General features: G+C 45.8%; 1 protein-coding gene across 1 annotated transcript in view; it reads left to right on the forward strand.

The window, feature by feature from the left end:
• Positions 1 to 2,880: 2,880 nt before the first annotated feature.
• CAMTA1 (calmodulin binding transcription activator 1) overlaps positions 2,881 to 12,304 on the forward strand; it is a 245,453-nt gene continuing 236,029 nt past the window's right edge. The window contains exon 1 of the mRNA XM_031062368.1: positions 2,881 to 2,975. Coding sequence (XP_030918228.1) covers positions 2,909 to 2,975 — 67 coding nt within the window. The 5' untranslated portion in view covers positions 2,881 to 2,908. The remainder of the gene's footprint in view (positions 2,976 to 12,304) is intronic.

Genomic DNA, 12,304 nt, shown 5'->3' on the forward strand with positions numbered 1-12,304 from the left:
GGGGCAGTCCGGCAGCCCGCTACAGCGGAGGGTCCCGGGGCAGAGCTGCACGGCACCGGAGGCGAGCCCAGCTGAGCTCAGCCATGTCAGACCCACGACAAGGGCGCACCGTGGGCAGAGCCTGCGCTCGTTTGTCACCGGCAGATCGGGAGCAGTTTCCCTCGGATCAATAGCGCTGCTTTGGCTTTTGGCGTAGAGAACCCCAGGGAACCCTGGGGTTCACGCTGTGCTGCCCTCCCTGATGGTGGGTGAACTCCCCAGGCCCGAGCAGTACCGAAATGGAAGGGAAATGCCCCAAAGTGCAGCGCTCAGAGATTTTAGCAATAGGGCTGCCCAGCTTTAAACGTAAACCTTATTTAAAGCATGCTGGTGGACAGACAGATTGGGTATTATTGCTGTGATAAGGCTGTCAGGAAGAAAAATAAGCCCAGTGGCTGGATCTGATATGTGTGTGGGGATGCTGGAGTGGTTTTTGGGTGCTGCTGTCTGTAAAGAGGAGTGTTTGAAAAACCACTCATTGACACCAGTGCAGCCCTGTGTGAAGATGGAACCACATTCCCATTTCAAAACTCAGCTAGTCTGCTTTGGATTTTATCTTCATGTCAGTTTTATTTGAAAAAAGGAACGTTTTAATATTTAATAAGTTTTTTTTTCCTGATACAAGGGTAGTTAACAACGAAGTATTGATTATGTTATAGCAGTTCCTCTGCACTCCTGGTGAGTGAGGTGCAATGCTTGGAACAAGAGGTGCACAAAGGCTCCCTTTCTGAGAAACCATGTGGAAATGGGTCTGTTCTGCAGGGAAACACCTCTAGCACTGCTTTTCCTCAATGAACCCACCTGCTAGACAGGTTTTTTTTTTTCCACGTGGTTTAGGAGTCATTGAGTCTGTGCAAGAATGCAAAGGAGATTAGAGTTGTGAGGATGCCAGTTGCCATGGCAACTCTATTTCCCATGGATTTTGGTCCTGTCATAATTATGCTCTTTTTCTAACTGACTTAGGAGCTCTGTGATCCTTGGGGATGATTAGTGACAGAGTTACTGGGGATCCTTCCCCTCACCAGATTGATCTGACGCTTTCCTAAAAGACCCAGCTGCTTGTTGCCAACGCTGGCTGCTGTTCCCTTGCATCACAGATGATTCAGGGGAATTTTCTGGGAACGTTCCACAGGTGTCACATCTTGGCAGGGAAATATAGGAAGAGAGAAATACGAGTTTAGGGAGCTAAATGTGAACTGTGCTTTCTAAGGATGTAGAAAGAGCTCTTTAAAACCCTGCATTATAACAGAGGAAATGTAACATCTATGGCAAAAAGCAATCTGACGGGAAAAAGAAAAAGGAAGAAAAAAAAAGAAAAGTGCTTGTTTGTGCTTTACCAACTTGCCAAGGCTTGGCTTGGGGTGCAATATTCCTCTTCCCACATTGGTACTTGCAGGTGGAAGCTTTGTGGTGCAGTGTGGGGCACAATCCCTGCAGCAAGAGAAGCAGTCCCCAGGACTCAGGTTTAGCTGGGCATGTGTTGTCAGACCTGTGACACCGTGGCTGCTGCTTCAGTGCTCTCTAGTAAGCTGTGAGTAGCCTCACTAGTGGTGGTTCACCTCTGCTGTGGTAGAGCCAGAGATAGCAGAGACCTTCATCATGGGATCTCCCCTCAGGAGTGGGCTGGATGGAGCTGCCCTCCGTGTCCCCGAGGGTGGCAGGGACACTGTGAGGGGCCCAGTGTAGCAGATTCTCTCAGTGACTGCCACCATGGTCTCACCACTGGGAACCTGTCCCCTCACAGAGTGGGTTTGGTAATATTAACTTTACTTCCATCACAGCTCAATGGAGGGAAAAACTAGAAAGTGCCATAAATTCAGCCGAGCTTGTCAAAGCTGTCAAATTACCCCCTGACAAAGCTCCTGCCTGCAATGACTGCAGCATCAGCTGGAGGGGATGTCTGTGATGGGGTGACAGCACCAGGGCTCAGCACCGTTACACTTGTGATGTACTGTCACCAGGGGCTCCTGGGCACCCCTCGAGGGTGATGCTCTGAGCAGAGTTAGTTTAAAAAAAAATCCTAAAAATCTAAGGGTGTAGACCAGCATCCTGCCCTCTGTTCTCAGCCAGAGTAATGCTGACTGCTAAATTCTAGTAAAGGTGTTTCTTGGCCCCATTTGTTAGTATTAGGAGTCCAGAGAGATAATGTCTTTGCACGTATAAAAGGTGCTATTGATTTCCTGTTACTGTTGTCCTGAAATGTGCACGGGGTGTCTATGGAGCAGTGACAATCCTCCATCACTAGCTTTATGGGAAAAGAATGCTTATTGAATCTCTTCCCATAAAATATAATCTCCTTCTCCCTTCCAGAATTTGCCGGCCCCTGTGGGAGTCCCTTATGTTGTGTCTTTGAGAAAATTGATTTTTTTTTGTCTCCTCTTTGTACACTTGTGTTTAGTCTTATTTTTAATTTGGCTCATGTGATGTGAAGGCTTCCCTAACATTAAACATGCTTGCTCAGTCTTGTATTGCTTCTCTTTCATATAGATTAACATTTTTAGAATGTTTTAAAGTAAAATAAAGATATTTACGTGGCACAAGTCTCTCTTGTTGTTGTGAGAATTTTTTTAGTCTGAGTGAGTCATTGCCCGGCTCCTTCTCTCCAGACAGGGCTGAGGCACTGACAGCTTTTCAGCTGCTTACAGGTAAATTTGGGGTAAGTTTCTGGAGTGAACACACTGATTGATCATGGCTGAATGACACCATAGCCCAGAGCACAACTTGCAGTGTTGTCTGCTCAAGAAGCAAGGTGGTCTTTGAACTTTAACAGTGGCAAAAATACTGTCAGATTTGTCCTTTCCTCTGTGTAGCAAATGACTGACTATGGGATTTTTCCTTTCAGGGAGGAAACGGCAACATGAATTCATAGATGATGAGTAGGATGCCAAAGCCAGAGATGACAGTGCTCTTGAAGAAATGCTGGGTAGAACAAAAAGGTAAAAGGAACAGCTAATTGAGTGCATTTCAGAGCCTGTGGGACTTTGTGGGGTACCTTTCCTCACGAGGCAAACGGCACACCCCCTCAAACCAGAGCTCAGTGTTCTGAATTCCCTCCTCCTCTGTTTTGCATGAAGTCCCAGTGCCGCCTCTCACTCCTGACCTGCTCTCTCTTTGCTCGGGTTTTCCCCAAAGTTATATCATTATGTATCTAAAACCCACACAGCTCATCCTTTCCACCCTGTCCCTGCATGTGTGCCCTGGCAGGTGCAGCAGCTCTCCCTGCCCCACCAGTTACTCCACGCCTCTGCTGCCGTGGTTGTGCTGAGGGCAGAAACAGAAATGAGAGCTGCACTGGCCCAGTCCATTTGCAGCCAGTGTGATGCTCAGAGGGTTGGTCAGTCAGCCATGGGCTGTCCTGCTGTGGCCATGGCCCCAGGCAGGTGCACATGGCTGCAGTGTGGGGAGTGTTCTACAAACAGGTGCCACCGACAGGGCTGAATCGCTCTCTCTGCCACTCTGATGCCTTTTAGTGCATTTTGTGATAATGCTGTTGAGATGCCCAGAGGAAACACTTCTTATTGGCTCTTTGATTCTGTGAAATTCTCTCTATAATGGAGGTGTCTTCCTGGGGACTTGGGGAGGTAAGAGGCAGATTTAGTCATACCTGCAGAGCACCACGCAGTAGAAAGCCTTGTTGTGCTCATCCAGTGGCAGCAGAAGTGGCTGAAGCAACTGATGGGGATCAAGAAAATCTTCATTAGTCATGTAGCTCTCCTTGGGATACTTTCATGCTTGTTTGTGCAGGCTGACTTAAATCCCCCAAAAGTCAGAAGCAAATGTTCTCCTTGCAAGTATTCCAGGTTTGCAGTGATGATCTGCCTGTTGCCCCTGCCTCTTGTCTCTCTCCAGCAGCAGCTGTGTGGGACACAGGGTGTTTCTGGGGCAAGCAGAGGATCTTGTCAGTGCTGTGTAATGGGTTGATATATATATGTAATAGTTTCTGCTGGAAATGTTGTTTTCAAAACATCAATCAGGGAGGAATTACCTGTAGTTCAGGTGTTTGTGCCATTTGGCCAACCAGAGCTCTTAGTCTGCTTGGAGCCTTCCAACCTGATATGACAAGAGCCTGTCATGGACAGAGCTCTTTGCTCTGCCTGTGTTCAAAATATCTGCTGAATATACTCTGAAACACTGATTGACTTTTTTGGAATGGTCCTAACTTGTATAAGCTGTCTTACAGTTCAAATCCATTGTTATATAATTTTTAGTTTAATAGCACCAGAGGTGAGAATTTAAGGATACCAAAAATAGTAATTAGCAAGTTTCTGTTGTTGTCAATCCATATTTTGGGAGATTTGATAGTTTTGTTAGTTGTTTTTCTGCATATGTGTATGTGAAGGCTGTTGATATATTTTTCAACTATTTCCATAAACTTGGATGTGAATCTGTTAGACTCTTTGGGTTTCAAAATTCTTCATCATCAGTCTGGAGAGCTTTGAATCTGTAAAACTGGAGAACAGCCAGTGCTGGCAGGACCTGTGTCCCTACAGGAGTGCTGGTTCCCCAGAGCCAGGTCATGTAGCCATTCCTTATTCCTCCTGCTCCCTGCTTGGGGCCCTGGCACCCAGCCAGCACAGAGCAGTGGTGGCCACAGCACCCACAAAGCCAGGTGAAATGTGGAACAGGGAGGCTTTTCAATATTTGCTGTAGTTTTGAGAGCTCAATAGATTTGTTATTTTACTGCTCATGCTGCTAAACATTGGCTCGGGGCAGTGGCATGGTGCTGGTGCTTTAAGGTGGCCAGTGGCCACTAGCTGTGCTCAGCACTGCCATTGCCAGCTCCAGCATTGCAACACGTGCTGTCCTCTCAGCAGTGGCTGGAAAGCTCCAAAAGGAGCAGATTTGGCATCAGCACAATCACTTCTGCAGGCGTTGTGCTTCAGGCGCTGCCAAGTCCTCGCTGCTCCTGCTTCCTTCCAGCACGTGGTATTTGGTGTGACCCTGGGGACAGACAGTGGCCTGCTGGGCTAGCTTGTGGTTTTTTGGTTTTTCCCTCAGTTGTGTCAGCATTCAGGTTTTCAGTTGCAGGAGAGTGATGGGCAATATCTGTTCTGGTTGTTCTGCAGACGCTGGCATCGGTGAGCAGTGGCAGCAGTGGAAGGTGGTGTGTGTTACCCCCATGGTGACATGAGCTGACAGAGCTCTTGAGCAAGGGAGCCTGTCTAAGGGAGAGTCACATTGTTTGGGGTCCTGTAGCCTCACTGCTGATGCAAGTTCTCTTTTTGAGGTGGAGCTTTTCAGAGCACCTGACTGTTGGTGTTTAGCCCACGTCTCTCAAGCAGTCAGGAAAGGAATGTGAATCATTCCGTATCCTTTGATCTGAAAGTTCAGTGCTAGTCCTTTTCTGTGAGTTCTTAGTCACTGTATTTGAAGCTCTTGCCCTCAGAGTTGGAGGCAAGGCAGGAGGAGGAGATTGCACTTAGAATTCCTCCAGCTTTGAGATAGAATATTGCATGGACCCACCAAGGCATTTTAGCAAGGCCATGCCATGTATCAATGGCTGTTACTAGAATTTGGGACTCCAAGAATTTCTGATTTTGTCTGTGGGGTTTTATTTGGTTTGCTTTAGGTTTTCCCCAAGAAATTGTGGATGTTTTTGAATAGTACCTGTTAGTTCCTCAGATGAGCTATGAACAACCTTTCACTGCAACCCTGGGAGTTTTAATCCAGATACTTGCTCTCAACAAACTTGCTATAAACCATAGAAACGCTTTTGTGCAGATCAATTTCGGTATCACTACTGAGAACATAAATTGGAATTTTGATTGTGAAAATTATTGGCAAAGTTTGGTCATGTGGAGCAGGTTATACAGTGTGTGTGACAGGCTGTTGATGGACATAAGCACAGATCCAGGAGAAGATCCTTGTCTTCCTGTAAATACTCAGGTGAAGTTATGCTAACTTACTGTACATTTGTTTTCCTGGCAGAGATGGCCCCTTAGATAAATGTTAAATAAACATTAAATACAGACTGACACTGTCAAAAGGAAGATACAGCTCACTTAACGCTGAAAGTGGCATTTCATAGAGACCTTTTGCAATTTGTAGTTCAATAAAAACGGTAATCTGTGTAGAAATATTCTGTGCTTGCCTATTCTGTCCTTGTCTGCCAGTGCTGACAGGATTGTGTTCCTGGTTTTACCTTCGTGGTGTCCCAGGCTGAAAAACTTCATCTTTCACACTCCTGAGTTCTATAAATAATTGACATGCCTATCTTAGCAACTGAGGTTCAGCTGCAAATTGTATTATTCTGGAGTAATAGGGGTTTTCTGCATTCTATACTCCTTTTCATCTTAATTTTCACTTCACTACTGAGAGTGAGGAACTGATTTACTCCACTTCAGGAGAAAAAGTATTATTGTACTGGTATTACTGTTCCAGTCCTTCAGGGGAGGAAGTTCAGGGGAAAGTCAGAACTCACAAATGAACCCATCTCAGTGAAAACGAGTTATTTCTGTATATTTTCTGCAGCTACTGTTTGGATATATTTCTCATTTTGTACAACTCTCATGGGTCACATGGGAAAGAATAGTCTTAAAGGTTAGACGAGGTTTAAGCAGACCTAGAAAGAAACTGCTCTGTGGCTAAAACTAGTGAGAAAATATTAAACCAATCATTTTTGCCTATAAGAAGTGTTGTGTACCCTTGCTGGCAGAGCAAGGGTTTGCGTGATAAGGCACTGTGGGGCCACCCCAAGAGAACTGGAGCAGCTGATCTGCCATAGTGCCATTGGGAGCAAAGCATGAGTGACTCTAGTTTGTAACACTGGCATTACTTTTCCATTTGGTTTACCTATTCATAAATAATGATAGGAAGTCAGGGAAGTTCCTTCTCATTGTGAATTTATAACAGGGCAGAGCCCAACTGGGATGGAGTCCTTTAAAGATTTGGGATAATGCTTTCAGCAGTGATGCTTTTTAATTGAAAGCTCAAGTGGTCTGTGCTCCCTGAGGGAATCACAGGACAGACTTGGTTCAGAAGCAAGGATGGATTTTTGGGCAATAGGCAATGCTGGGGTGGTGCTGTCTGAGCAAACTGACACAGGTAAATTTGAATTTGCCCCTGGCTTCTACTTTTGGATTCCATGTGATTCTGAGCACCTTCTGCCTCTGTTACCATCACCACTTCTACTTCCTTTGATTGTCCTGTTGTTCTTCCTTTGTTGTCTTCCATTCCTCATTGTTCTGTTCTCAGTGCCTGGGGCTGACAGTTTCATACCTTGGTGACTGGTTTGGCTCCCAGATCCCTATTTATTCAGGTAATGTAGACAGCACTCCAATTCTAGAGGAGTTGGAAAAGATACTTGTTTAAAAGCAGGAACACAACCTTAGGAGTCGAACTTTAAGGATCTTAAACACCTTTCCTGATTTGTTCCAGCTGTGGCTAGAAATCCAATCCCAAACTCACTCGTGCTGAGCTGGGAGCTGTGCATCCACTGCAGAGCCAATGCTGCTTGATGGCTTCTGGCACTGAGAGTTTGCAGGATTTACACTTCATCCCTGGGAAGAAGGGTTAAGATATGGGGTGAACCTTTCCCAGAGAGCAGGCATGCTATACAGCTTGTTACAGGAGGATGACAGCTTAAAAGAAATTAAAAACCTAATCCTTCCACCCTCATTGAAGACTGCACTAAAATTCCAACCGAGGAGGCCATGCATGACAATCACATTCCCTCCTTACACAGAACAACTTGATTGTCTTATTAGAACAGAAAGCAAAGAGAAATGTCCTGGATGTAGTGTAGGAAATTGTCTTTACTAAATCTAGCCCAGCATATATGAGTACTATATATATTATTTGATTTTGCCAGAATTACAAAAACATGGGGGAAAATTGTTAATGTAAGTTGACTACCAGAGTAAATCACAGCCTAATTATTCTTTTTTTCCCTGGCTAAAATTAGAATTTGATATAGTGGTCAATAGACATTTTCTTTAATTTTTGAGACATAATTTCTAATAGCTTATCCAAATGAATTGGAGAAAGTTGCTGCAGAATTGAAAAAATAAATTATCTGAATTTTATGGTGACTTACTGGTAAATCCCCTTAGTTGGAAGCTTTAATTTACCTCATATTTCATTTTTTTTTCCTCGTCTAACTGGATCATGGGTGAATATCAGGGCAAAATGATTGCTACTTTCTTAGTGGCACTGGGGTACTGGGAGCAAAGTGAAGGCAGAGCCCAGGCTGTCTCACAGGGAGCCAAGGCCAAGGGCTGCAGGGACACTGGGTAGGGCATGGTGGCATCTGCTCCCTGGCACTGCTGCCTGCAGCAAGGGCTGGCCCTTGGCACCCATGTCTGTCCTTCTGGAGTTGTGCTGGAATGGCTGAGGCTCCAGCACTGCAACTCCCTGAGTTTCCCACCTGGAGCTGGTGCCCCTGTAGAGCAGCTGCATTGTTATTCCTGTTCTTGGTTAAACAGGTAAATGTTGTGTTCTGTGTTGAGGCTACTGGTTTAAATATCCACAAACTCTTTACAGGGCTTTGCACAGCAAAACCATCTTTTCTCAGAGTCCCTTAAAGGGGCTGGGACTTTGGAGTTGTACTTCATTTTAGCCTGGGATGTATTTCCTGTAGCCAGCAGAGTTTAACTAGAGGTGATTTGAGTGTAGTCTTTGTATTTCTGAGGGAAACAAATGGGCTCAGAACTGCAGAAGGAACAGCAAGAATGATGGATCCAAAGCCCATAGTGCAGAATGTGACTGAGCTCAATCTCCTCTAGGGAAGTATGTGCTTTTGTCCATTCTGATCCAGTATCCTTAGTTCCTGGTAATGTATATTCTCTTCAACTTCCCACATAAAATTGGAGAAGTTACTTGGATGGCAGAGCATTAGGTGGAGTATACTTCTTTAGAGACCCTTTTGGAAGAAGTGCATGTTTTGGAATATTTACATGTATTTGCTAAACCTAGGAATTGGCAGTTGTGCATCACATGTTGTAAGAGTGGGTTTGTCCACACTCATTGTCTTGGTTAAGTCTTGGGTTTATTCCTAGAAGAAACACCTTTCGATTCTGTCTGTGGAGAGAGTAAAGGGCAAAACCATTTCATTTCTATCATGTGAGGTATTTCTGATCATCTCTTCTCACACTTGAGAGTATTTTTGTGAAAACACTTGGCATTCCTTGCTTCTAAATAATGAAGTAACTTTGTGCAAACAATTCACAAGAAATGGGGTTCCAGCATTGTCATTATGGCTATTAAACCTGTCTGAACTGTTTTCCTTTGTGCTGCTTGCCATAGCAACAGCAATGTGTAATTTGCTGAATATCCATAACAGGATATTTGAATATATCCTTAACACTTTTACTTCTGCATATAGCTCACTATGCCAAATCATAACATTAACCTAATTAACCAAGCCAGACCCACATCTGCCATGGATTGACAATTGAGAATTTTAAAAGAACTTGGTATTTCACCTCCCTTTTAATAAAACCAACCCAGACACCAATCACCAGCATAGCATTGGCTTTTATCAGTGTGCTGATAAAAATTATTCATGATTCAGACTGCACAAACTCCTGGCACATCTCCTCTCTTGCTGCTTATCTGCTGGATGTTGCTCTATGCTTGTGCTCCTGGAAAGGTAACAGTGAGCAAGTTTATCCCACACCATCCAGGCACGGAGTCTTGTGCAGTTCAGTACCTCTGTGCCTTAATAACAATTGGTCTGAGTTTTAAACAGTGGGAGCTGGGGAACTTCAAAGATACCAGCAGCACTTCAATTCAAATGGCTTCTTTCTTATCATTTTATTGCACAGGAATGAAATGAAAATATTTGGTGCTTTGCTGGCATGCTGGATGAAAAAACTCCCCATTTAGTATCTCTGGTATTACACAGATCACAGTGCTGTAGTAACCTGTGTGTACACATTACCTATATATTGCTGTAGTAACCTGTTGTACAGAAATCACACCTAACATTAGGTAATTTCAAATGTGGGAGAGTCAGTTCACTAGGGGTTTGTGAACTGGGGTTTGTGTCTCATAAGGTAGAAAACATAAGGTAGAAAACCTTATGTTGAGGAGGAGAATGAGTTCATTATCTAGATGGAACAGAGTTCATACACTGCTTCAGTAACCCCTTAAAAATGCTTTATTCATCCTCATGCACACAAATTCTCATTGTCTTTGCAGACCAGGAAGGATCTGGAAAGCCAGGCAGTGCTCCTAAAGACACGTGCTAGAGCAGGGTACACGCTGCTGTGGAGTCAGGGGGGTTGTGTTAGTCCTGGCAGTGGAGCTGTTCCCAGTTAGTGCAGCAGCATTCCCTGTGTTCCCAGGCTGTGCAGGCCAGGAGAAGGCAGCCAGAGTCCTGAACAACCTTGTCCCCTAGAGCATGGACCTTGTTGCTTAAATGAGCCATACAAGCACAGAAGGAACTGCTCAAGCCTTGGAGGGAAGAGACAGATGTACACTCGTGTGTGCACACACAGCTGACTTGGCATTTCATTTAGTTTGTGGGTGATGTCAGGGTGATGTGACCCATGTAGAGTGCCATGGTTACCTGTCCAAAGGGTGTCAGTGAGTAGTGCAACTGGAATGAGTGGTTGTGCCAGTTTCCCTGGCAAGAACAGGAAGGCTCTTTGTGAAGTTGCTGTGTGTCTGCAGGGAACAGCCTGAGTCCCTGCCACTTGCATGAGGCTGGGAGAACAAACCCAACAGCTCTCCAGCATCCCTGTGTTTGGTACCAGTGAGGAGCTGTGCCAGTGTTGGTCCCATCGTTTCTCTCATCTTTTGTCATCACTTGCTCTTGCCTGGATACCCACATGGAAACTCAAGCTGCCTAGGAATGCTGGCCTGATGTTCCAGGGGCTGCAGGTGAGCTGGCTCAGGGCACAAGTACTGTGGGCTGTGCTCCTTGGCTGAGCCAGGTGCCCATTTCTTGCTGAAGAAGAAGAGGTGGCAAGGCAGGTCTGTCCATAGGGGCTCCAGCACCTGCCACTCTGAGGGGAGCACTGGGGAGGAATTCAGCATGGACTGGCCCTTCACACCTCCTTGAGGCATCAACCAAAGGTCCCTGACTTGCATGAGGAATTTGCTTCCTGTCCCTCAGCACCAAGGGATGCCTCTGTTAGTCTGGTACTATCTTTTGCTATAATGCAAACTATGAAGTATAACAACTGCATGGCTACATCATGGCTCTGCTAAGCATATGGATTGCCTTGGAAGAATAACCAAGGAGAGACATAAATTCCCTAGAATTCATCAAGAAAATGGTAGTTCTTTGCCAGTGTGGCAACTAGAAAAGTTTCCATTCCCAGCATATTTTGATGTGCTGAAGGAAACAACTGTCTTAGCTGTGGCTGCATTGGTATTTGTGGGTATTTATAGGACATTGTACCAGATGAGCTTTGTGACCGTCGGGAGTGAGCCTGTCATTCTGGAGCCTCTTCATCAATGTGCCTTTCACGCTCCACGAGATTAGCAGCTGCTGAAAATAGGAAAAAGGAAAATTCCTTTCTTCTGTCTTAGAAGAGGCCTATCACACCATCCTCCTTTCGTCTGGGTTTGGAAACAGCTTCGGTCCTTAGCAAAGCCAAAGCACCAACAGGTCTTTCTAAAGAAGTTCTGCTCCCAGGAGGATCTAAGGGAAAATATCCTTTTTGTGTGTTTAGTCACACACATCAAAGGAAACAACCGTTGCAGTCTTGGTTTGCATTGTGCAGGCATTAGCTGTGGTCCAGTTCTGCAGGGCTCTGCTCAAGGAGGCTGAAGTGCCCATGCTCATCAAGCTTTGACAGCGATGGGGCAGACTCAGCCAGGCCAGGACATGCCATTCCTTGGGGCACGTCAGTTTTGAGAAGGACAGAGCGATGTCCTTGATGTTCACAACCCCTTCACAACCCCCCTGATCCCGTGCATCCCATGCTGAGTGGGATCTGTGACACTGTCGCACAAACTGTGCCCGAGGGATGGGCAGGACTCTCTCAAACCCTAAAAATCCCGTTAGCCACCGTAACTTGGTTCCCTCTGCAAATCACAAATCCTCATCTCCCTGCACAGTGCCAAGAACGCCTGTTTCACCCGAGCATCGTGCTTTGCACCCGCGGAACTGTGGAAGAGGGCCTACAGCACCCCGAATATTCAGCACTACTGAAAAACGGGGATACAGATAAACTTTGCATCTCGGGGCTGCCGGTCAGGGCAGGGAAACAGCTCCGGGCTCCATCCGCCACTTAGAGAGGGGGCAGAGCCGGGAGCTGCCCTGGCCCGGACGGTTCCCCGCTGTGGGGACCCGGCACCTCCGTCCCTATCGCAA

The sequence above is a fragment of the Geospiza fortis genome, unplaced genomic scaffold (assembly GCF_000277835.1).
Source record: "Geospiza fortis unplaced genomic scaffold, GeoFor_1.0 scaffold132, whole genome shotgun sequence".
NCBI lineage: Eukaryota > Metazoa > Chordata > Aves > Passeriformes > Thraupidae > Geospiza > Geospiza fortis.